The sequence below is a fragment of the Hypomesus nipponensis genome, chromosome 26, assembly GCF_054491055.1.
Source record: "Hypomesus nipponensis isolate SF chromosome 26, ASM5449105v1, whole genome shotgun sequence".
In the NCBI taxonomy this organism is placed as follows: Eukaryota; Metazoa; Chordata; class Actinopteri; order Osmeriformes; family Osmeridae; genus Hypomesus; species Hypomesus nipponensis.
In genome coordinates, this window is record NC_140386.1 from 11,420,872 (window position 1) to 11,447,577 (window position 26,706).

Genomic DNA, 26,706 nt, shown 5'->3' on the forward strand with positions numbered 1-26,706 from the left:
CAGCCCAGAAAGGAGGACATGTTAGTGGTGGAGCCAACCATAGATATATATATATACACATCTATGGAGCCAACCGGGGGAGCCCCCTCGCTGCTGTGGGCGCCTAGCAACGGAGCAGATGTCATGTGATGTTGTGGATGGAATGTTCCAGATGGTATGTTATGAATAATCTGAGCATGCCCCAAACTAGCTCTAAACCCCACATTCTACACCACTAAAATAGAATTGCTTTTAAAAATATTTGTTTGTTTTTTTCTCTTTTTGTTTAAATGTATTTAAACCCGGCAGTAGCTATAAATGTATAAGGAACAAAACCGATGGGTTTTCCTCTTTCAACCTGAAGTTACTGTTTCCTTTTAAGTTTAAACTTGTTAAACTCATTAATAGTATTTAGTGGTATTAGTATTATCAGTACGTCAGGGTTGGGTCGGGGGTCAGGGGTCAGCTTCTATCACTGATGAGAACAAAACACGTTTAGTTCTTCGGCCCCTTATTCTGTTGCTAATGGTAACCTCTCTGGTCTAAAGAAGATGGATTTGGATAGAAAGAGAGGGGATCAGGGGAGGAGGAGAGAGGAGGAGAGAAGAGAGGGAAGGAAGAAAGATGAAGAGAGGGAAGGAGGAGAGGAAGAGAGAGACCCCTCAGTGTGAAGAGAGGAGCGTTAAATCCACAGTTTGATCTTCAAGTGTCAACCCTAATTAGTCCAGTGGTGACAGCTGCTAACTCTGTGTCTGTTTATATGTGTGTGTATAATACATATATAGAAATATATGTTGTTGCTGCTTTTTTAGTCAGTTTGTTGCTTAACTAACAGTTGAGTTCTGTCAGGGCTGACCCTAACTCTGTTCTGTCAGGAATGACCCTAACTCTGTTCTGTCAGGAATGATCCTAACTCTGTTCTGTCAGGAATGATCCTAACTCTGTTCTGTCAGGAATGATCCTAACTCTGTTCTGTCAGGAATGATCCTAACTCTGTTCTGTCAGGAATGACCCTAACTCTGTTCTGTCAGGAATGATCCTAACTCTGTTCTGTCAGGAATGATCCTAACTCTGTTCTCATCTTGACCTGCCTCTGTGTGTACGTTGTCGTGGCAACCACCCCATTGCGCCATCTGTCGCCAAGGTAACCCGCGTCTTCATAAGTAAATGCTGATATGTCTTCGGAAATACTTTTTGTATTGATGTTTTTGTTTTCTTCAAACATCATTTCTTTATCAAAAGAAATAAAAAGCTGAACTCCTGCGAGATATCCTGCCCCGAAGAGAGACCAGCCAATGACAGACCTGGAAGAGAGAAACCAGCCAATTACAGACCTGGAAGAGAGAGACCAGCCAATTACAGACCTTACTCCTGAAGAGAAGTGAAACACATGTTTCACATCTCTCTCTCTCTTTCTCCCCCCTTCTGTCTCTCTCCAGTAACTTGCTTTCCAGTGTAAATTACAGTCAGTCAGTTGTACATAATTAGTTTATATCTCTGTACTTACCAGTCTGTTCTAGCTACTGTGCAAGACCCTTCTCAGGACCAGGTAGACCTATCTGGTGTGGGTCTCACCTGGTCAGACAGAGCTGGTCTCACCTGGTGTGGGTCTCACCTGGTCAGACAGAGCTGGTCTCACCTGGTCAGACAGAGCTGGTCTCACCTGGTGTGGGTCAGTATGGTCTGCTGGCATCCTTGGGCCTCTTGAGTTGCACCTTCAGTCTCTTCATACCGATCTGGAAGCCGTTCATGGCCTGGATGGCAGCCTGGGCGCTGGATGGGTTGTCGAAACTAACAAACCCTGGAACACAGCACATCCCATAATAACCACAGGTCCTATCTGCTGCTAATACAACTTTTCACAGTGCTAATATAAGCCTCTACCCTTTCGCTCCCCTCTCTCCCCTCTGTGTGTGTGTGTGTGTAGGGCTCACCGAAGCACTTGCTCTGATTGGTGGCGCGGTCCATGAACACCTTGGAGGAGATGATGCTGCCGAAAGGGAGAAACATCTGCAGGAGCTCGCTGTCCCCAAACTCCTGGGGCAGGTGGTAGATGAAGAGGTTACAGCCCTCTGGTCCTGCAGCACACACACACACACACGCCACAGATACACACACACACGCCGCAGATACACACACACACACCACAGATAAACACACACACACCGCAGATACACACACACACGCCACAGATACACACACACACACCACAGATACACACACACACACCACAGATAAACACACACACACCGCAGATAAACACACACACACCGCAGATACACACAAGCCACAGATACACACACGCCACAGATACACACACACACACATTCTTGATGATTGTTTTTTCAGAATAAATTGACTTTGCTAAATTAAGCTCAATTACCAAAAGTTGATTTTTATGATTATGAATATATATATGCTCATAGATGCCATATATATGTGTGTGTATATAGTATATATAAAATAATCTCACCCTCACCTTCTCTCTGCTGGTGCTGCAGTGCCTGAGGGGGGAGGCTGGGGGAGGGGTAGATTGCTGGAGGGGAGAAGCGGAGAGAGGGAAATATAACAAGTGTGCATCAAGTGTGTGTGTATTTGTGTGTGTGTGTGTGTGTGTGTCTGTGTGTGTGTCTATGTGCGTACCTGTGTACTGCTGCACCCCAGTGTAAGCCGGCTGCAGGCTGTCGGGGGCGGGGCTATGGGTGGAGAACGGCGGGAAGCCATTGGTGTACAAAGGCTCCAGGGAAGGGGGGGCGGTGGGCGGGCCGGTCAGGGGGGCAAAGCCGTTCACCAGGGGACTCATCAGGCTGGGAACAGAGCTAGAGAGACTGGCTGGAGGAGAGCTGAGGCCTGGAGGGGAGGGGAGGGTTAGGACCCGCACTACTTTCAAACAACCCCTGAACCCTGAAGTCATTAGTGTGTCATCACGTCAAAGTGTGTCATGCGGTGCTCACCCAGGGCCTGGTGGAAGTCTGCGGCCCCCCCCAGAGACGTGTGCTGAAGGCCACTGAGGCTGAGCGCCCCCATGTGGTGGAGCTGGGTGGTGGGGTAGGAGATGCAGGGGGCCAGGTGCCCTCCCTGCCCCCCTGTCATGATGGATGTCTGCTGCTGCATCAGCTGGAAGGAAGAGAGAGAGGAGGGAGGGAGGAGGGTTTAAAAGGTGGCGTCTGCTAGTATTACTCTCAAGACACCTGAAGACGATAATCTCTCTGTGCCTGTAAGCTGGCTGTCCCCAGGGAGGGAGGGTGTGCGTGTGAGAGCGTGGGTGTGTGTGTCTTTTGGTTTCTTTGGTTGCCCTTTGTCAGCTGTGGTTGTTAGTAATATCACCTGCAGGGGGCGATGTTTGCTGTGCTGGCTTCCATCTCCTCTCTTCCCTCCCCCCTGCCCTCCCGCCTCTCCCACCCACGCACCTTCACTCATAACATAATGTTTAACTTCCATCTCTCTTCTTATCTCATTCTCCCCTCTCTCTGTCTTCCTCCCTCCAGATCAACGTAAACAAATCTAATCTCATTGTACACAGATAGACAACATGTATATAGACAGCATGATGGCTCTTATTATTAGAGTTGACTGGATTCGTTTTTTCTCCTCTTTCCTCTCATCACCTTTCCATCTATTCCCAATTTTCTGCCTGTCTAATCCTGCCCTGGACTGAGTGAGAGGAGAGGAGGTGTGTGTGTCTGTGAACTTGGTTGTATGTACATGTATAGTGTGTGTCCAGTGTGTGTGTACCAACCGCATGTGCATAGCTGCTGTAGGAGGTGAAGGGCAGGGCGACAGCAGGGTTGAAGATCCCAAACTGTCCAACGATGTGCTGCATGCGCCGGACGGTGCGCTCCTTGTCCGTGTCAGCAAACTTCACCACCAGGCTGGACGAGGAGCCCTGAGGGAGGAGAGACTCACAGCCCTGAGAGGAGAGACTCACAGCCCTGAGAGAAGAGAGACTCACAGCCCTGAGAGAAGAGAGACTCACAGCCCTGAGAGAAGAGAGACTCACAGCCCTGAGGGAGGAGAGACTCACAGCCCTGAGAGAGGAGAGACTCACAGCTCTGAGGGAAGAGAGACTCACAGCCCTGAGAGAAGAGACTCACAGCTCTGAGGGAGGAGAGACTCACAGCTCTGAGGGAAGAGAGACTCACAGCCCTGAGAGAAGAGAGACTCACAGCCCTGAGGGAGGAGAGACTCACAGCCCTGAGAGAGGAGAGACTCACAGCTCTGAGGGAAGAGAGACTCACAGCCCTGAGAGAAGAGACTCACAGCTCTGAGGGAGGAGAGACTCACAGCTCTGAGGGAAGAGAGACTCACAGCCCTGAGAGAAGAGAGACTCACAGCCCTGAGGGAGGAGAGACTCACAGCCCTGAGAGAAGAGAGACTCACAGCTCTGAGAGAAGAGAGACTCACAGCCCTGAGAGAGGAGAGACTCACAGCTCTGAGGGAAGAGAGACTCACAGCCCTGAGAGAAGAGACTCACAGCTCTGAGGGAGGAGAGACTCACAGCTCTGAGGGAAGAGAGACTCACAGCCCTGAGAGAAGAGAGACTCACAGCCCTGAGGGAGGAGAGACTCACAGCCCTGAGAGAAGAGAGACTCACAGCCCTGAGGGAGGAGAGACTCACAGCCCTGAGAGAAGAGAGACTCACAGCCCTGAGGGAGGAGAGACTCACAGCCCTGAGAGAAGAGAGACTCACAGCCCTGAGGGAGGAGAGACTCACAGCTCTGAGGGAAGAGAGACTCACAGCCCTGAGAGAAGAGAGACTCACAGCTCTGAGGGAAGAGAGACTCACAGCCCTGAGGGAAGAGAGACTCACAGCCCTGAGAAGAGAGACTCACAGCCCTGAGGGAAGAGAGACTCACAGCCCTGAGAGAAGAGAGACTCACAGCCCTGAGGGAGGAGAGACTCACAGCTCTGAGGGAAGAGAGACTCACAGCCCTGAGAAGAGAGACTCACAGCCCTGAGGGAAGAGAGACTCACAGCCCTGAGAGAAGAGAGACTCACAGCTCTGAGGGAGGAGAGACTCACAGCTCTGAGGGAAGAGAGACTCACAGCCCTGAGGGAGGAGAGACTCACAGCTCTGAGGGAAGAGAGACTCACAGCTCTGAGGGAAGAGAGACTCACAGCCCTGAGGGAAGAGAGACTCACAGCCCTGAGGGAGGAGAGACTCACAGCCCTGAGGGAAGAGAGACTCACAGCCCTGAGGAGAGACGGACGCACACTTCACCTCTCTGACACGGTACATGGTACATGTTACAGCATGAACAGACCGTTTTACTGGAACTACTTAGTAGGTGTACATTATTGCCTGATAATGGACACCCCTGCAGCCAATCGGAATCGAGTATTCACCCAGACCATGGTATAAAGTATATTACAGTTTGTTACAATATTGTGTTACCATGTGTTGTGGTATGTTGTGGTGTGTTACACTGTGTTTGAGTATAGTAAAGTTGTGTAACATCACCAGTCATTTGGAAACAGAACTGGAACGTGAACAACCGGTAATAACAGCTTTGTGTTATTGGGTTAGGTTAAAAGAGTTGTCCTGAGGTTTAAGTTTGGTGTGAGTCAGTAAAGTGTTAGTGTGTGTTGTGTGTGGAAGGGGGGGGTATGCTGCAACACTAAATAGTATCATTGTAGTAAAAAACTCCTTTCCTTATATATAGAACCATCATCAGGTACAACCCTCACAACTCAGAATGTCACATGTTGATCCGATTTCTATAATCAATTAATCTACCAAGAGGGGATGAACTCTATCTCCCTACTTTTCTCTTTCCCTCTTTCTCCCTCTCTTTGCCTTTTATCTCTCTAACCCTCCCCCCTCCCTCTGTTCCTCTCGCTCATCCCTGCTCCCTCCTGCTGAACATGCAGATGAATAATGCAGGAGGCAGTTTGGTGAAAGGTGAAGTAAACAAGTCTATTGGTTAATATCCCTGGAGGCGGTCAGGGAGAAGTGGAGGCAGGGAAGGGGAGGGAGAGAGGATGGAAGCATACCGGGACCTGGGAGGCAGGGGGAGAGGGGAGGTAAGGAGGGAGGATAGCAGGGATGAGAGGAGGGAGAGAGGCAGGGCGAGAGGGGGGAGTATGTTATAGCCCTAAACATTATTTCATTAGCCCAGCAGTTCACCAGGTACTGGTGCATAAGTGTTACTGGCGATGCCTGGGTAGGGTATTTATGTGTGTGTGTGTGTATAAGTGTGTGTGTGAGGGTGATAGAGGAACTTACTGGTGAGGTCTGGCTGCCGTGCAGAGCAATGATTGCAGACTGGGCTTCTGCATGTGTAGAGAACTTTACAAACGCACAGCCTGGACACACACACATAGAGAGACAGAGACGGGAATCTTTCATTAAATACAGTAAAATGAAGTGTTTGAGTGTGTATGCAGACGTGTAAGTGTGTGTTTATGCAGACGTGTAAGTGTGTGTGTATGCATGCATGTGTACACTGGAAGGACGACAGTATAGCAGCACTGTGTGTGGGCTAAGCTAGCTTCCTGAGTTGAGCTAACTCACCGCCTCATCCTCACCCCCCTAACTCCCCCACCCATCAGAACAGGAAGTGTGGATGTTTGGTTCCTACCTTTGCTGTTTCCATCAGGACCCCTGAGGACGGTGCACTCCTCGATGACTCCGTACGGCTCAAACAGGTGATACACATCCTCCTCCGACTGCTGCTTGTTGAGCATGCCCACAAACAACTTCCTGTCTTCTGAAACCAAACACACACACACTGGTTGAAATTAACAGAGTAGAACTGAATCTGACTGGGCAGAATAGAAGAAAAGCAGCAGAATAGAATAGAGCAGAACTGTGCAGAATAGAACTCCAGGGAAAGGCCTTGTCAGTGAGATGGTATGGTCACTATGACAACTACTTATCCAGCCCATTGTTAGTCTTGTTTAACTGGAAATAAGAGGAGGAATAGAATGACAAAACATAGGGAGTTAGCAATGTCAATATGACTGAGAATAGACATTCCTGATCACCCATGGGCGTTGCACAAATGCCTTGCATGTGTATAGTGTATTTTTGTATTAATATAATGTGATGTCCAACAGGTAGTAGTAATGGCTACTTTTTACTTTAACAAGGGTGAAGAAAAAAAAGTGTAGTCAGTAAGTATTTTAAACATGACTATCTATACTTCTACTTGAGTAAAGGATGTGTGTACTTTTGAGAGAGAAGTGGGGAGAGAAGGAGAAGGGAGGAGAGAAAGATGAATAAATGAAGGGGAAATCTCTACCTCCACGACTCTCACTGTCGGCAGGCTTCACCTGGATTGGACGAGTCATCTGGAAGAGAGACAGACAGGTTAGACGCACAGAGCGAGACAGACAGGTTAGATAAAGAGAAAAATAGGTATAATAAAAAAGAATACAACAGAAAAAGGAAGAACATTGCTGGCCTTGAGGAATGAGGAGAGGAGGGGAGAAGAGAAAAGGAGGAGAATAGAGGGCTGGAGAGAAAATAAGAGGAGGAGAGGATGGAAGGGGAGAGGAGGAGAGGGGGAGAGGGGAGAGGACAGTGGGATGAGAGAGAAGAGTAGAGGAGAAGAGGGGAGAGAGGAGAGGAGGAGGAGGGGAGGTGAGGAGAAGAGGGGGGGGGGGGCAGGGGAGAGGGGAGGGGGGAGGGGAGAAGAAGAGGGGGGAGGGGGAGGGGGGCAGGGGAGAGGGGAGGGGAGAGGACAGTGGGATGAGAGAGAGGTACAGCATATGAGGGACACCAGCCTGGTCAGGGTTAGGGATCATCTGCTCTCCCAGCACAGCAACCCCCAATGTCAAACAAAAACACACACACACACACACATATATAAACAACACACACACACACACATACTGTATATAAATAGACACAACACAAACACATATATATAGACATAACACACTCTTATATAGACACAACACACACATGTTCTGTCACTTGAAGTCCTCCTCTCCTCTCCTCCTCTTCTAAGCCTCCATTTAAGGACATTTGTAAGCATGCATTTATTCATGAGGCAGTATCAAATTTAAAGATGTATTTTACATTTCACAGTCAACATTGATATATGGCAAGGTAGTCAGCCGGCACTGGGGCGCGCTCATACACACACACACACACACACCACTGCACTTTCCCTGACCCCCCCCCTCCCAACACTTGGTCTAATGATTTATTCATGCTAATAAAGTAGATAGGACCCATACATACTCTGGGTCCCTGTTAGTCTCCTCTCTTTCCCCTCCCGACTCTTTATTAATCTCCTCCTCCTGTCTTTTCCTCTCCTCTCTTCTCCACTCCTCTTCTCTCTCTCCCCTCACCTCCCTTACATGGTGGACAGGAAGTGTTTCAGGATAGGAAGTGTTTCAGGACAGGAAGTGTGGTAGACTGGAAGTATGGTAGGAAAGGATTGATGGATTAGAAGCCTGTCAGTAGAATCTGGGATGATGCAAACCTTCAAACCCCTATTCTGCCCTTCGCTCCTCTCTCTGTCCCTCGCTCCTCTCTCTGTCCCTCGCTCCTCTCTCTGTCCCTCGCTCCTCTCTCTGCCCCTCGCTCCTCTCTCTGTCCCTCGCTCCTCTCTCTGTCCCTCGCTCCTCTCTCTGTCCCTCGCTCCTCTCTCTGTCCCTCGCTCCTCTCTCTGTCCCTCGCTCCTCTCTGTCCCTCGCTCCTCTCTGTCCCTCGCTCCTCTCTCTGTCCCTCGCTCCTCTCTGTCCCTCGCTCCTCTCTCTGTCCCTCGCTCCTCTCTGTCCCTCGCTCCTCTCTCTGTCCCTCGCTCCTCTCTGTCCCTCGCTCCTCTCTCTGTCCCTCGCTCCTCTCTGTCCCTCGCTCCTCTCTGTCCCTCGCTCCTCTCTGTCCCTCGCTCCTCTCTCTGTCCCTCGCTCCTCTCTCTGTCCCTCGCTCCTCCCAAGTAATTATTTGTCTTCCCATCCCCCCCTTCCCTTCTTCTCTTAAATCTGTCTCCCCTTCTCTACTATCTGTCTGACTGCCTGCATGCCTATCTGTCTGTTTTTCGGTCTGTTTGTCTGTGTAGATGGGCTAGTCGTGTGCGAACAGCAACATTCATTTATATGTAAATGACCCCAACAGAAGCCCTCCCAGCAGATAAGTGCACACACACTCTGTCACACACACACACACACACATACACACTCACTCACTCACACACACATACACAAACTCTTCTCTCTCACTTGTCTTTCAGACTGAAGAGTGATGCTGTACATTTGCTAATTAGGAAGATCTCGCCTGTGTCTGTGACTGTGTGTGTGTCTCATTATTGATGTCAGTAAAACAATACTCCTGCGTTACAGTGCAAGTGTATGAGTGTGTGTGTGAAGGGGAGAGGGAAGGGCAGGGCAGAGGGGAAGAGGAGAGGGTAGCTGGTCAGAGGAGATAGTGGGGTAATGATGACTCTTCCAATTAAGAAGGAAATGGACATTAAATGAAGTGGACATTTGTTATTGTGAACGATTCATGATGCAATCACTGACTACTATCACAAGCTGTGTGTGTGTGTATGTGGAGGAAGGTGTGTGTGTGTGCACGTGTGTGTGTGTGTATGTGGAGGAAGGTGTGTGTGTGCACGTGTGTGTGTGTGTGTATGTGGAGGAAGGTGTGTGTGTGCACGTGTGTGTGCGTGTTTGTGTGCGGGGGGGTTAAGGGGCTAACACAAGGTCTTTCTCTTCAGCTAATTATCTAATTCCTTTTACAACCGTTGGGTTAGGGTTAGTGTTGGGTTAGTGTTAGTGTTGGGTTAGTGTTAGTGTTGGGTTAGTGTTAGTGTTGGGTTAGTGTTAGTGTTGGGTTAGTGTTAGTGTTGGGTTAGTGTCACTAAATCCTAATTTTGCCATCTGGCTCCAGCAGATACACACAGCAGACACTCTACGTAAACACACCCTACGTAAACACACACACACAATCTCTCCCCTACTCAAACACACGCGCACACACTGGCACTCATACATACACACACACACACTCACTCACACAATTTCTTTCACACACATACACGCGCACACACATTGTTGTATTGTGTTTCCAGGGAGGTACAGGTTTTTCCAGGAAGATGCTGCCAGCTACAACATTAAATCAGACTTGACCATACCGCACTGAGCTAATATCCTACCCTCCTACTCTCTCTCTCTCTCTCTCTCTCTCTCTCTCTCTCTCTCTCTCTCTCTCTCTCTCTCTCTCTCTCTCACTCACACTCACTCACTCACTCACTCACTCACACACACACACACACACACACACACACCAAGACAGGACTCACTTATAACCCTAACCCACTTATTCCTTCCCATCCCAAAAGTCTCTCCTCCCCCTTTACACCCATCCCTCTCTCCCATCCTCCATCCCTCTAGTCACTTGAGGTGAGTGAGCGATACAGCGATATATAGTGAGAAAATGAATGATAAAAAGAGATGGGGTTAGAGTGATAGAGTGAATGATAACTAAGAGAGAAAGGGTTAGTGAGAGAGAGATCTCAGGGTCTCTGGTTTCAATAGACTCTGCAGCCTGACCTCTCACCTTCGACCTCCAGCAGCCCTGAACCCTCTCAGAATAGGTATTCCTCATGACCCCTAACCCCCTGTGCCTGGCTCAACCCCTCCCCCCACCTCCTCTCCATTTGGACATTCTCTCACCTTCCACACAGTCAGATTGACTAACACTAACCACCACACACACACACTAACCCATACACACACATTCCATACACATGCACTCCACGCACAAACTCCACACACACACACATTCTGCTCCAGTGGCCTGTGCTGAGCTGGATGGCCAGCTGATAAACCAGAAGGACCCTAACCCTGACTGGATGTGACTTTATCACCTTGACTTAATCACCTTGGTAATTCAGGGTGTAGGGGTCTCCCCCCTCACCACCCTATCCCATTCTCCTGCCTAACCCTCTCTCCTGTTCCTCCCCCTCCCCAACCCTCTTTCCTATTTGACAATTCTCATTTGCTTGATAAGTTAACCAACACCTCTCCGCCCACACCCTCAACCCCTCTCCTCCTGCCTGTTCCCCTCCTCCTCCCCCTTTCCTCCTGCCTGTTCCTCTCCTCCTCCCCCTCTCTTCCTGCATGTTCCTCTCCTCCTCCCCCTCTCCTCCTATCTGTTGCTCTCTTCTGCTCTCCATCCCCTCCTTCACCCCTCCCTGATCCATCCCCTCCTTGATCCATCCTAACCCTAACCCTCCTTGATCCATCCTAACCCTAACCCCCTCTCCTCTTCCCTCCCTCCCCCTCCCAGGGCTGAGGTATAATCATCTATAAGAGTGTTCATCAATTCCAGCTGGATCTGAGCACCAGTAGCTGCCCTCAGACTGAGCCAGCACAGTTCATTAAGATTCATCTGCATCTCAGCACCATTACAAACACATTGAGTACTTTGCACTTTGAATAATTTCAAATTAAGAGTTTGCACAGGCTATGTTTTCAAAATAAAAGTCTGACTACTGCTCCTTCCCGACAGCCTTCTTTCTCTCTCCCTTCCATCTTTTCTCCCTCTCTCCTTCCCTTTCTTCCTCCCTCTTTCCCTATCTCCCTCTCTCTCTGTCTCACCCTCCCTCTCTGTTTTAAAATTAAGAAGGTGAATTAGAAAATGAACGTTTCCAATCTCTGGACATGATGCAACTTCTTATTCAAATAAACCAAACCAGTGATGGAAGGAGAGAGTTATGATCACGTCACTAGGAAGAGAGAGAGGGAGTGAGATAAAAATAGAGAGCAAGAGTGTTTCCCTCTCCTCCTCCCCTAATCTCTGTCTGCTATTTCTGTTTTCACACATTTTCAGACTTCTTCCTTCATCCCTCCATCTTCCTCCTCTGGTCATACTCCTCCTAGGTCTCTCTCTCTTTAATCTCCTCTTCTTACAGAATAACTACACAGCTCTCATGCTGCCATCATGAGCCTCCTCCCCTCCCCCTCGTCTCCTCTTCCCCTCCCTCTCCTTTCCCCCTCATCTTGTCTTCTCTCCTATCTCTCTCCTCCGCTCCAATGCTGAGGGAGGGAGGAAGGGGGCAGAGAAGACATTATGAGACTATTGAGCTAATAGTAGTTTTAGAAAATGAGAAATCCATGCAGAGAAAATATGGTCATTATAATCAGACCACCACTCACAATCACAGAGAGAGAGAGAGCGGTGGAGAAAGGAAAGGAGTGAGGAAGGGATGGGTGTTTGGGGGGGGAGAAGGGAGGGAGAGATGTTTTTTAGGTTGTTTATCTTTTCTGTGATTAAAGGTTCTTTACAGACCAGTTAGGCAGGGATGGAGGTAGAGAGACAGGAAGATAGGGAGAGAGGGTGGGTGAAAGAGAGGGAGAAAGGGAGGGAGAGAGAGAGAGAGGGAGAGAGAGAGAGGGATGGCTGGCTCTCTACTAACCAGGCTTATTAATAACTGACATGTCACCATTGGGAGCACTTAGTGGTGTCTGAACAGACAGGGGGAGAGGAGGAGGGAGGAATAGGTAATGGGGAGGGGGAGGAAGGGGGAGAGGTATGGAGAAAGTAGATACACAGTGACCTTTGTTTAGTCACTACCAAATACACAGAGCACATGACATACTGCAAGACTAAACAGGAAACACACAAACAAACAACATGCTGAAATATCAATATTGTGGTTGTGTGTGTCAACATGTGTGACAACTACCTCAAGGGAAAGATGCTCCAATGCTGAACAGACAACAGAAGAGGAAAAGAGAGGAGGAAGGGAGGGGAGGGGAGGGGGGGAGAGTGTGTGTGCGTGTGTGTGTGTGAGAGAGAGAGACCAGGGGTCCGTTCTTCGTACGTCACTTATTACATCCGAGATCAAATGACACATAATCATGATCAATCATGATCTGGCTAATTAGGTTCTTTGAACACCCATGTTGTTTATAATTAGTATAGCTGGATTGAGTTATGCGTTGGTCTAAAAGGGGTTATGTATCGATAGTAGAAACCTTGATCAGCAACGCTGCTATTGGCTGCTCACAGTCTATGGCTGCTCACCGTGGACAAAAAGAGCGACCGTTTTTTTCCGCAACAGAGCCAACAGCAAGTGCTTACTCAAAGGTTGCTCCGAATTTGAAGATTTCATAAGAACGGCAGACCTCAAAGTCTGCAAAGTATAGGAGAGAGGCCTGGCAAAAAAGTAGCAGACATATTAAATGTATAGTAGTGACCACGTTAGATGTTTTATCGTTTATTACAGTAGGCAAGGCCTATTTGTTTTTGTATTTTTCTTACTTTCATAATGAGTTTGTTTATCATCTTTAATGTAATATAATTTAATGTGCTTCCAACCAATTAATGATGTAAATGACACCCTCACGAGAAAACTCATAGGCTTTATCTCAAACTGTATAGTAGCCTGTCTCGATGTGCTAAAGGATCTGTCTATCATGCAATGCGCGATTAATTCAGGTTAATGTTCAATTCTGCTAATTGGGTGTGCTCAAGCTTCGGCGAGCCCAACCATTGTTCTCTCACATATTTATTATTTTTGCACCCCTAAGGATCCCTCAATATTTGGACTACATAGACAATGTTGGTGTCAAAAGGTTCGTCTTGGTCTCGATTACGTTGCGTCTATTGGGATTTTTGTTCTGTTGCACGGTTTAGGAGTTTTCAAAATTTTTGTGGCAAAAAGGGCCTTTTGTGCACAAAGGGAACTCATTGCTATGTCACAATGTCAGCACACGTTAGCAACGACGCATAGATACGACGTGCAAAGATGTGCAAGTAAGACAGTTGCACAGCAACTATTGTATCGTGTCGTGGTGTACAAGCAGAATCATACATTTAACCCGTTAATTAGTAGCGTCACGTATATGTGATCGTTCGAAAGCGGGCCCCACCGAGTACCGTCACACATATGTGATTCTGAACATTCCAACTGACTATTTTCCGATAGACAAAAACTATATGACAAACGCTATAGTATGGCTTCAAAATGTACAATTAGGAGGCTAACAAGTAACACTAGCAGATAGTAGTATTGCTACGATTATTATGCTAGGTTGCTAGATAACGGAAGCTAACTAAAGCTAGCTAGCTTTCGTTTTGAAAAAATAACTCACTCTGGTGGCAGCGTCGGTAATATTTAGAACTCACTCCTCTAAAGGTTAAAGGGGTCATTGATTGCAAAACCGATTTTACCTTGTCATAGTTAAATAGCGACAGTTCGGTGGGTAAAATGGGCATACAGTGAACCTCAAAGTCCATTGACACCTCTTTCCTATCTAAATCTCACAACTTGAAACTGCAGCTGTAAAACGATCGGTTTTGAAAAAGCTGTATTTGTGATGTCACAAATATAGGATCACCTTTGTCACGCCCCAACATTTACATACAGACCAGCTCTCTGGTGTTCTGTCCCAGGATCTCAGACACTAACGCTAGTTTATCTGCGCGCTGCTCTGTGTACTTCCACGCAAACAACAAAGGAGAAAGTTTGAAAGTTTTTAAAGTATATTGTAAATGGACCATCGTTAATGCAGTGTTCCAGGCTACTGGGAACGCTGACACTTTTCATAATCTTCCCAAGGAACCAGACACTCGATGGGCATGGCTGATGTTTTTCTATGAGAAGATCCCTGTGAAGTTTGACACTCATTTATTCATTTGCTCAAACCATTTCACCAATGAACATTAGTTGACGCCGATAACGGCCCACCACTAATATATATGTTAAGTATATTTGGTAGGTCTACAATTTACACATTTTAACGGTCATAATGGTTGGACAAGTAGTCTCCCTTGCCATGTTAATTGCGGCAACATTGCCCTTTTTGGGGACAACTCCAAAAAAACTAAAAATCAATTTACGCTGCTGAAACAACACCAATCTGCTGCTTTATGCTTTGCTTTTTGCGACATAACTCCTCTTTTCAACGATCGCCTGATTTGGGCTGCAGAGTCTAAGCTTATTGAGGTCTAGCTTGAATTAGCGTTGCCTGTTAGTGGAACGGAACGTTAGTGGAACGGTTTGAGGCTTCAGTCTAAGTTGACCAAGTGAGACTTATTCGTGTTAGCGCGACTTGCGTTAGCGACGTTGATGGAACACCCCCCAGGTTTAAGATAAAGGACTTGTTGCTATGACAGCAAGTCCAGAATAAGCTTTGAAGAACCGAACAATTCAAGATAATGACAAATCTTCAACAATCAAATCCAGCTAACTGAGTTTGCGAGTTACGAAGAACGGGCCCCAGGTGTCAGACTGGTCCAGGAGAGATGATAATAATAATAACAATCAGCCTCTCTCTCTTTCTCCTGCTCCCTCTCTTTCTTTCTCTCCCTCCCTCTCTCTCTTTTTCTACTGCTCCCTCTCTCTCTTTCTCTCTCTCCCTAACCCTCTCTCTCTCTTTCTCCTGCTCCCTCTCTCTTCTTCTCTCTCTCCCTCTCTATTTCTCCCCTGCTCCCTCTCTATTCTTCTCTCTCTCCCTCTTTATTTCTCTCCTGCTCCTCTCTCATTCTCTCTCCCTCTGCCTCTCCTTCTCTCTCCTTCTCCTTCTGCCCCTCTGCTGTATAAAAGTATAAAACTCCTCCCTGCTGGCATCAGCATGATTGTAGAAAAAATGTAATTATGGTCCCTGAACAATGATATGAGCGAGACTGGGGAGAGACGCAGAGATGTATGGAGTGGCGTGATGAGGCTGGACCAGAGGAAGTATGCTCTTCCCCTCTCGTATAGACCGGAAGAAAACCCTAACCTTGAATAACACACAAATCCAGGAGAGACTTATAGCAGACTTCTAGGGTTAGTAGCTACTGCTCTGGTTTCTATATCTACTCCTCTCCTAATCCAAGACAGAGAGAGAGATACATGGAGAGAGAGAGGAGGGAGAGAGAGAGGGGAGTGAGGGAGATGGGGAGGGGAGAGAGAAAGATAGGGAGGGAAGAGAGAGAGACAGGGAGGGGAGAGAGAAGCTTTGCTCTTCAACAATTAAAACCCAGAACCTCCCAACAAACGGTACTAACTATAATTTACATGCAGCTGTGTGTGTGTGTAATGGGCTAGTCCTGCTGGCAAAGTATTAATAGGACACCTGTTGCCAAGGCAGACAATTACCATAATTAGCAGAAGGGAGGGGAGAGAGAGGAGAGGGACATGGAGGAGAAGGTTCTCTCTCTCAATTCAATTCAATAATGCTTGATTGGCATGAATGAGAGCATTGTTGCCAAAGCCATATAAGATTGAACCTATCAAAATTATGATCCAATAACATTTGTCAAAATAAGAGAAATAATAGTAATAATAACTACAATTACACACTCACAATCTCTCTCTCTCTCTCTCTCTCTCTCTCTCTCTCTCTCTCTCTCTCTCTCTCTCTCTCTCTCTCTCTCTCTCTCTCTCTCTCTCTCTCTCTCTCTCTCTCTCTCTCTCTCTCTCTCTCTCTCTCTCTCTCTCTCTCTCTCTCTCTCTCTCTCTCTCTCTCTCTCTCTCTCTCTCTCTCTCTCTCTCTCTCTCTCTCTCTCTCGTCAGGCATGTCTGTGAAACAGGAAAACGTGTGAAGATGTGAGCAAGGTTCTGTCTGTAGGGTTAGAGAACAGAAAGGGTTAGGGTCACACAGCATGTTAGTCACTGGACACCTCCCAGGCCACACCTCCTCAACAGGGTTGGGCAGAAGTCTCTGGTTGCTAAGGTTACTGTGGTTGCTAAGGATACTGGTGGCATAGATCCTCTTTCAGCTGTTGCCTTATCTGCTCTGTGTGTGTGGGTGGGTGTAAATATGTGTGTGTGTTTGTGAAATGTCTGTGTGTGAACTCAGTAAGCGGTCCATTTCTCATTGCATAGATAAAATCTAAATTGGAATATTCTATCTAAAAATCCAATTGAAAAGTGAAAGAAGAATAAGAACATATTGGTAAAGCTTCAAAATGTGGCGTGTGTAAGTATGCGTGTGTAAGTGTGGGGAGAGAGAGAGGGAGAGAGAAAAAGATACATCAATAGAGCGAAAGAGTTACCATAGCAACTGATGGTTGAGAACTATATTGTCATGTTCAGTTGCTCATTTATTTATTAATTTTTTTTTCAGGATGAGCCGCTCATAGCTGACCTAGATGCACCTTTGTGGAGCGTTTGCTTTGTGACAAAGAGGCAGCCTGGCCACATGAGTGCTGGGTGGTGCATTAGTAGAGGGTGAGACAGGTCACCACACAGGGGAAAGAGGATTAGCACAACAATATCCAATCACACAAAATGGCCATCTCCTGCTGATTTAGGAGTAACTCTCTATGCAATCATCTTGCAATCCTACAAGTGCCAGAACACACACAGATGCACGCTCACACACACACATCAGGACACAATAATGCGCACACGCTAGGGCTGTGCCCGACTAAGATTTTCTTTGGTCAACCGAGACTCAACTAAACACTTCTGAAAATCTAAATTTGAAAAGTTTTTTTCTATTCTATAAATGTCAAACCATTTTGTATAATGTTTTACCTCACTGTTTTAATAGAGAATCTGAAAGAAATGCATACGTAAGAAGGGTTAGACATAAATAGGGTTAGAATAACCCATAAATGTACAAACATTTTCCCAATCTGACTCAATGTAGGTGCTGGACATTCCAGATTCAGCCGCTATCAAATTTGCTATTAGGCTACTAATAATAAGCTTTGTGTCACCAGTCCTGTTGTTAGCGAATGCCGAAATAATAAAAATGCCTGATTGGTTATTTAGTATCTCTTACAATGTACTACATACTAAAAATATTGTTTGTTTAACATGCCAATCATCAAAGCGCGCTGATCCGTGCTTGAAAGTGCAGCATGCAAATTTACGTAGAAGACGAAGGGGGAACGGTGTAATTCCATTTGGATGAGATATCTCTAACCTAGATTATTCAAATTGTAAACTTAAATTTAGGGAATAAACCTGCAATCTTGCCTCATGTCTTCGATTATATACACGTATACAGGCCTACAGAACTAACTATTTGACTATTAACATGAGTCTAACAACTCAGCATATCCAAAGCCAATATAATTGTTGAAAGCATGCGGTCTCTCAAATCGAAAACTAGGCTGTTGTAAAAAAAAAATGCAGATTGTTAGACCTACAGTAGTACAGCATAAGCAGACCTGCTTAGGGTAACAAGGTTAGAGGGAGGGAGAATGATGCAGGAGCTCAGCCAAACAAGTCTGATGTTTTAATATAAACACCACAGAAACACTCACCATGGCAACCCCCGCGTAGGGAATGAAATACCCTGACCAGGAAAACATCCCCTAACCCTGTATGCATAACTCATCCCTTTATTAAAATGGTTGATATGGTTCATGGATGTCAGAAAAGCAATCACTGCAAAGGTGGTGAATGACTAAATGTGAATGGACAACACTGACCGCTAGGCCTCAGAATGGGTTTGGTAGCAAAGTTATTTTCTGAGATGTTTCTTTCTGTGAGAAATTGTCTGGCATCAAAACACAGTATATTGGGGTTATTGCATTCTCAATAATATTGCCACTGTCTCCAATAACTCCAGGTCCAGCGCCGGGGGGCCGGGGGGCCGGGGGGCCGGGGGGCCGGGGGGCCGGGGGGCCGGGGGGCCGGGTTAGGGTCTGTCTAAGTATCTGAGGTTTATAACTGACTAGTACCTGAGTCCTGTCTGTCAAACAACAGCTCACAGGCAGATCTATAAACCAGGCTGGCAGATCTATAAACCAGGCTGGCAGATCTATAAACCAGGCAGTCAGGCTTCTCCATCCCCCATCATCAACAACTAGTCAGGCTGCAGGTCCAGCCGAGCCCCGAGACTTCCTAGATCACACACTGACACCCCCCCCCCCTGGTGGTCCATGACAGCATTGCAGGGGGTCCGCGACATGAACACACACTGACACCCCCCCCCCCTGGTGGTCCATGACAGCATTGCAGGGGGTCCGCGACATGAACGTATATTGATCGGTCCACCATTGATTTTTATTTATTAATATTTTATTATTGTTCAGAACCTCACATACACATATATAAATGTTTCAGATTCTATGTATATCGTTTGAGGTTTTTAAGTAGATATATCTGAATTTGTTCGAGGTTTTTAAATGAAGGCAACATGGAAAACCAGATGTTAAAACTTCCTTCTATCCACATGCACGCATGCACACACACGCACGCGCGCAGGCACATCAGTGGGCCGCGGATTACTTTCTAGTAAGAATGGTGGTCCCTGGAACAAAACCAGTTGAAAACCCCTGCTATGTATGACTGTGTGTGATGCCATGTATGACTGTGTGATGGTATGACTGTGTGTGGTGTGTGTGTATATGTGTTTGTGTGTATGTGGACGTGTGTACGTGTGGGTCTGTGTGAATATGCTTGAGCCCCCTGCCGGTTTGCTGCGTTGCCATGGCGACTGTTCACGCAAACCCCTATTTGCAACAGACATCATGAGAGACATCTGTATCATGGGCACACAAACAAACTCACACACATACACTCACACCCACACACACACATATACACTCACACACACACAGCCACATATACACCCACACACACACCACACACAGCACTTACTATCAGCCTTAGAGTACTCAGATGTTGGATGACATGCAGAAGGAGCGAAGCATTTACAACTCAACAAGACAGCACATGTTGGTTCTGCTGTTGGTCAACAGTAATCCATGCACTAGCTACATGCATCTTCACACACACACACATACACTCTAACTCAAGCTAGCTAACCATAACCCAGATCACATGACACACCCTCACAGGCAAAACTCACCTCCAGCCATCAAATAGGTTAAAGAATATAAATACCAGACATCCATTATTCAGTCTCTCCTACCACACAGTTGTGAGTGTGAAGATGTGTGTTTGTGTGTGTGTGTGTGTGGGGGGGGGTGTATGTGTGTGTGGGGGGGGTGTGTGTGTATGTGCATGTATGTGTCAGAGAGATAGAGAGAGATTATTACAAGGTGATTGTAAGAGAATCAGAAAGGCCACATCCAAACTTTTGACTAGTACTGTATGTGTGTGTGTAGGTATGTATGTGTGTATGTAGGTATGTGTGTGTGTGTGTGTGAATGTGTGTGTGCTTACACTACATTTTTTATTCTCTTACACTCACTTTGTAATGATCTTTGTAATACATACACACACAGTTGAAGTGCCAACCAGCCAGCCAGCTGACCAGCCAGCCGACCAGCCAACCAGACTGTCAGCCAGATACACAGATCTCTGTGTGTGGGTGTGTGTCTGTGTGTACGTGTGTGTGTGTGTGTGCCAGGCCCAGAGAGAGAGAGACCTACCCCTGGCAGGGTCTTCTGTTCATGCAGGGCGTTCTGAGCTTTGATGGCCGACTCTCTGGCACAGTAGGTAAGGAATGCACAGCCTGGGATGGGGAGAGAGGGGGACAGCGAGACAGAGGGACAGGGAGACAGAGGGACAGGGAGACAGAGGGACAGGGAGACAGAGGGACAGGGAGAAAGAGGGACAGGGAGAGAGAGAGAGGGACAGGGAGAGAGAGGGACAGGGAGAGAGAGTGAGAACAGGGAGAGAGAGGGACAGGGAGACAGAGGGACAGGGAGAGAGAGGGACAGGGAGACAGAGGGACAGGGAGACAGAGGGACAGGGAGAGAGAGGGACAGGGAGAAAGAGGGACAGGGAGAGAGAGAGAAGGACGGAGAGAAAGGGACAGGGACAGGGAGAGAAAGGGACAGGGAGAGGGGGGACAGGGAGAGAGAGAGAGGGACAGGGAGAGAAAGGGACAGGGAGAGAGGGGGACAGGGAGAAAGAGGGACAGGGAGAAAGAGGGACAGGGAGAGAGAGGAAGAACAGGGAGAGAGAGGGACAGGGAGAGAGAGGGACAGGGAGAGAGGGGTACAGGGAGAGAGAGTGAGAACAGGAGAGAGAGGGACAGGGAGAAAGAGGGACAGGGAGAGAGGGACAGGGAGAGAAAGGGACAGGGAGAGAGGGGGACAGGGAGAAAGAGGGACAGGGAGAAAGAGGGACAGGGAGAGAGAGGAAGAACAGGGAGAGAGAGGGACAGGGAGAGAGAGGGACAGGGAGAGAGAGGGACAGGTAGAGAGAGTGAGAACAGGGAGAGGGAGAGGGGGACAGGGAGAGAGGGGGACAGGGAGAGAGAGAGAGGGACAGGGAGGAAAAGGGACAGGGAGAGAGGGGTACAGGGAGAGAGAGGGAGAACAGGGAGAGAGAGGGACAGGGAGAGAGGGGGACAGGGAGAGAGAGAGAGGGACAGGGAGAGAGGGGTACAGGGAGAGAGAGGGAGAACAGGGAGAGAGGGGTACAGGGAGAGAGAGGGAGAACAGGGAGAGAAAGGGACAGGGAGAGAGGGGGACAGGGAGAGAGAGAGAGGGACAGGGAGAGAAAGGGACAGGGAGAGAGAGGAAGAACAGGGAGAGAGAGGGACAGGGAGAGAGGGGGACAGGGAGAGAGAGAGAGGGACAGGGAGAGAAAGGGACAGGGAGAGAGGGGGACAGGGAGAGAGAGAGAGGGACAGGGAGAGAAAGGGACAGGGAGAGAGGGGTACAGGGAGAGAGAGGGAGAACAGGGAGAGAAAGGGACAGACGAGAAGTCAGTTAAAGCTATACCAGGGTTAGGGTTAACCCTGTATCCCTTCCTCACGGGCGTCAGGTGTACAAGCATTCAAGTGAGAGTATGAGAGGGGGAGCCTGTGGAGGAAGAGTGGTAGGGAGATGTAGACCTGGATGCCTACTACAGAATTTGATTTGAAATATGTTCTGATCTTCTCCACAAAATGCAACCTTTACGTAGACAATGTGGAGAGTACAGTACATATTTTCATCAGTGTGCAGAACTAGTCTTGTGTGTTGTGTTCGGTCAACATATTCATGTACAAAATCAAGCAGGTTATATCATTACAAGTGGTGGGCCGTTATCGGCGTTAACGTTCTGCGTCTTATCGGGCAATTTAAAAAAATATCGCCGTTAATCTATTCTCAAAGTTGGGTCGGGAGCTGGGTCTGTACTACGCAAGCTATGATGACTTTCACCTTGATATTTTAGCGCGGATGTATACCTAGCCAAATTGCACTGTAGGGGGCAAGAACGAGTCTTCGAACCTGTGTGTATGCCTTGTGTATGAAATTACCACATCAAACGTGACGTGCTAACATGGATGCAGCTATGAAGCCACCGGGTTTGCTTCAGGGAATATTTATTTTTAAGTTTCCCAATGGAAACCTCGACAAAACTAAGGTTGTTTGCACCTTGTGCGATGCGTAATTAGTTTACTGTAGGAGTTCTTCCAGTCTCAAATACAACCAGCATCCCTTAGCTAATGCGGTATATGACTAATTGTAAATATGCCGGGCCAAGCACTGATGTAGCGCAGGGGAAGAGTCGTCTGTTTGAGTGCAACCGAGGCAAGCCTGTCAGCACAGCTCTATCAGCCAAACTAACTAATCTCCTCGCTCACCTGGCTTGGTCATGGAGCTATAACCCTCAAAATCCACTTTTCTCAGGATATAATTTTTGTCTAGTAATTTGAATTCTGAATTCAAAAGGGGAGGCAAGAAAAATAAAATGTCACAATGCCTTTTAAAATGTAAATGACATCATACACATTGTACGACCAGAAATACTGCTTTACTGTAAGCTCTGGTCTCTTCCTTTTTTCTCTTGAGGCATCGACAACACAGATGACAGGTTAGGCTCTCCCTGTCAATACACATGCTAGAAAGAGTTTTGGCTTGTTAATGTTGTTGCTAATGTTGCTAATGCTCTGACATTCTGGTTCTGCTTCGGATGCCATCAAGCGGGATCTCTGGTTGTAGTCAGTCCTTCACTAACCAATCAGCATTCATTAGCAGAATGCTAGCATGTTATGGGCAACAACGACTCATCCTGTAAGAAATCAAAAATACAATTGAAAAAGTACTCGTTCATCCACCTTTCGACCTATCATCTATGTTGAACATGCAAAAACTACAATCAAATCTAAGATTTCTCAGCGACAACCAGGAAAAACAGACAAATTTAGCCATTTAGCTCCATAGACTCCCATTCAACATGCACTCGCTTGCGATCACCCCCAGTGGAACTCTGGTGGAACTGCAACCAAATTCGGTACATTGGGGCTTAATAGGGAATGGACAGGCCCCCCTAAACAGGCTCTGGTAGTAGGCTAACGTTATGTTTTCAGTAGATGGCGAGCGCGAGACGCCGAAATGGATGCCAATAAGATTTTGAATGGAAAGTTACTTTTAAAAAGTTGCCAAATGGTTCCTTTGACAAGACCAAAGTTTTCTGTTTTTTGTCGTTGTAAACTGGCTTATCATCGCAGCACGTCCAGTCTAAAATACCACTTGATGGCCAAGCACACAGCTGATGCAAATTCTCCACCCCCTCATCAAAGCCAGGCGATTGCAATGTTGTTTTCAATAAAAAAAACCTTTGCACCAAGCAATTCGATCCACATTTCCATGTTGATAAGAGCAGGAGAAAAAATTATGGGACAAAAAGAAATCAAGGGACATAGAGAATAAATAAAAAGGGGCGATCAATTGCGAATAATCGCGAGTTAACTATGAATTTAATGCGATTAATCAAGATTAAATATTTTAATAGTTTAACAGCACTAGTTTTTATACATGATTGTATAGTTTTGAACGAAGTGTCCCATTTGCAAAATATTGGAGGTGTTCTGCTACTTGTGTGCCTAGTTGTGTGAATTGTGTGTTGTGTTTTGACAAAGTAAACCCTGTTTTCAAAATTGTGCTTAAGCAATTACAAAAAACTGTAATAGAGTTTAAAATGTAGACAATCAATACTGTGTGCGTGTGTGTGTGTATCTGGATAAGAGCGTCCGCTAAATGACTAAATGAAGGTTTTGTGTATCCTTCACCCGCTAATACCAGTCACATGACCCTAACTTTAGGGTCATCATGTGACCACCATAATTGGCAGACTGCAGACAGCCCCACCTGGCTCATCCAATCATGTGGAGAGGCCATTTTAATTGGCTGAGGCAGCCAAAGCTTAGGGAGTCAAGCAGCTGATCACCGTGGAGACAGCTGATCATTGTGGAGAAAGCTGATCACCGTGGAGACGGCAGCTTCAGACTGAACCTAGTCTTTACCAACCCATCATTAAAACATACACACACACAATCTCTGACACAGCCTTGGACACACACACACACAATCTCTGACACAACCCTAAACACACACACAGAGTAGTCTGAGGACCTGCTGTCTTCTGATTCAAGAAGTCTACCTCACTACGCACTGCTATGTCTATGTGTGTCCATGTTTGTGTGTGTGTCTGTGTGTGTGTGTCTGGGAGTGTGTCTGGGTGTGTTTGTCTGTGTGTCAGTGTAAACGTTTTTGCTAGTGTGTGTATATGAGTGTATGTATGTATGTGTGTGTGTTAGTGTGTGTGCATGTCTGTGTGTGCGTGTGTGTGTGTGCGTCACTGTGCATGTGTGTGAGCTTGTGTGTGTGTGTGTGTGTGTGAGTGAGTGAGTGAGTGGGTGGGTGAGTGTGTGCATGCATCAGATTCCCTCTAGAAGAGACTATCATGAAGAAAGCTACCATAGCCCATGAATAGGGCAAGACATAGTATAGAATTGGGGCTTCAGCTATAGAGCCCAGGGCTACAGCTATAGATTCCAGGGCTACAGCTATAGAGTCCAGGGCTATAGCTGGGGCTAGACATAGCCCAGGGCTAGAACTAGGGCCTCTTATTCATTCACTCTAAATTACACACTGTCAATCAGATTGTTTAAACATGGTCTGAGGATATAAGAGAGCTATTAATAACTAATGAAGAGGGCACCATAAATAAAATGCATTATTAATGTCATTTCAAAACATGATCAGTTCCTATGTAGGCCGAGGCTACTTGTTGTGACGATGGATGAATGAGGATGATGATGATGAAGGCGACGGTCTAATAGCCAACAGGAGACAGCAGGGAGGACAGCAGGGAGGGAGGGGGCAGAGGAAGAGAGAGGTATGGAAGAGTGAAGGAACAGACAGAGAGGAGGGAAGAGGAAGGCAGAGACCTCTAACCCTAACCCTAACCCTCTAACCCTAACCCTAACCCTCTAACCCTAACCCTAACCGCTTACTGTCATAGCTCACGTGGAAATGGCGTCAATGGCTAAACTACACAATAACATGAACCATCTGATTTGCCTTTTTACATCCTTGCCTTACTCTCTCTTAGACTGTGGGCTGGTGGGACGCGAGGTTTAGGGTTAGACAGTGGCGGCGGTTTTAGTAACCCTAACCTGTGAGCGTCCGTCATCTCCAGTAACCCCGTTCTTACAGCCACAGTTTGTATAAGGTTATGTATAAACCTAGTAGGGGAATGCCTGTCTCTCTGTATGGAGCTTGTATAAGTAGGGAAATGGATCGAGTCCAAATGCCTTCCTGGCCGCACATGGAGAGCTGGTAGTGCCAGCATAAAAGCATACAGGCATACAAGCATACAGGCATACAAGCATACAGGCATACAAGCATACAGGCATGCAAGCATAAAGGCATACAGGCATACAGATATATGGATGAACAAGTGATGCTTCGCAGCCAGAGAGGGGGGGGTGGGTAGGAGGGAGGCAGGGGGAGGCAGGGGGAGGCTGATAAAAAATGTATCCCTCTCCGCCGCTTCTGCCCCACTTATGGCAGAGCAGAGCAGCGAGACAATCAAACAGAATAAAGTAGACGTTGACATGCAGTGAAGACATTTTGATATTCGTGTCACTCCTGGCCTCCATGAGTAAATCTGGGCTACAGTGTACACTGTGCCAATGTGTTGGGCTGTATGTGCTGAGGGTGGTCTAATGGCATCATTAAATGTCTGTGTGCGAGCATGATGGGAAACATGTTAGTCTGGTTTCACTACGAACGCACCACGGATCACACACACTACTGACAGAACGACTAACCCTAACCCAAGTGCAGGAAAAAAACAACATTAAATGTAGACAGGATGTGTAATATTTAGCAAAGACAGATATTTTACGTACTGAAGCCTAAATGTCAATTACTGAATATATATGTGGATATTTTAGGCTACTCGGTGCTCTGTTGATTCATTATAACCAGGTTTTTGTTAAAGGGCCTTGCAATGCCGTCTGAAAGCGCGTTACCTTTGTGCATGCCGCTGTATCGGTCCTTCAGAACTGTCAGCTCGTGGATTTTCCCAAACTGTTCGAACAGCGGTCTCAGGTCCTTCTCCTCGAGGGTACGCGGTATTTGGCCAATAAATAGTTTAATGGCATCTTGGTCTTTCATGGTACCCCTCTCCGGATGAATGGAAACCGATTCTGAACCGTTCATGGGTTTCAGGAATACGATATGCGAGTACTGCTGCTGGTGTGGGATGAGGAGCAGAGGCGGTTGGGTCTGTTGTGCCGCCGGTCCGGTGTAAATCAAGCTGGTGAGAGCGGGATGAGTTAGGTGCTGCTGGAGCCTGCTTTCCGACTGGGCAAATCTGGCCATTCTGAGCGTGGAGCAGGCTGGATGATGATGACAACACACACACTGAGGGTAGTGTGTGTGTTGCCCAGCTGGAAACCAGGCTCACTTTCTTTCCGATACACAACACACTCGCACAGTTCCAGGGGAAGGTGGAAAGGGGGTGGAAAGGGGGCGGGAGCGAGCAGACGAGTGCGTTATTTGCTGCTCTTTAGTGACACTTAGTGGCGATGGTCAGGTAGCGCAACGGTGGCAAATTGTTTTTTGTTATTGTATTAAAGGGGTCATTGATTGCAGAACCGAATTTAGCTTGTCACAGCTGAATA

At 47.1% G+C, this 26,706-nt stretch overlaps 1 protein-coding gene across 1 annotated transcript; it reads right to left on the reverse strand.

Moving 5' to 3' along the window:
• Nucleotides 1-1,230: 1,230 nt before the first annotated feature.
• Nucleotides 1,231-26,404, reverse strand: celf5a (cugbp, Elav-like family member 5a). The gene is made up of 12 exons (XM_084692686.1): nt 26,053-26,404; nt 20,225-20,307; nt 7,224-7,272; nt 6,561-6,689; nt 6,206-6,285; nt 3,719-3,865; nt 2,934-3,096; nt 2,623-2,829; nt 2,453-2,515; nt 1,914-2,057; nt 1,643-1,780; nt 1,231-1,283 (listed from the first exon to the last, which is right to left on the reverse strand). Exons 1-11 carry the CDS (start codon nt 26,402-26,404, stop codon nt 1,653-1,655), a joined length of 1,545 nt encoding a protein of 514 aa, XP_084548812.1. The 3' UTR covers nt 1,231-1,283; nt 1,643-1,652.
• Between the last annotated feature and the right edge of the window lie 302 nt (nt 26,405-26,706).

Coding starts and splice junctions, on each gene's coding strand:
- celf5a (XM_084692686.1), bottom strand. CDS start 26,404: ATGGCCAGATTTGCCCAGTCGGAAAGCAGGCTCCAGCAGCACCTAACT. Junction 20,308..26,052: donor ATACAGCGGCATGCACAAAG/GTAACGCGCTTT, acceptor TCCCCATCCCAG/GCTGTGCATTCCTTACCTAC. Junction 7,273..20,224: donor AACAGAAGACCCTGCCAGGG/GTAGGTCTCTCT, acceptor TCTCTCTTCCAG/ATGACTCGTCCAATCCAGGT.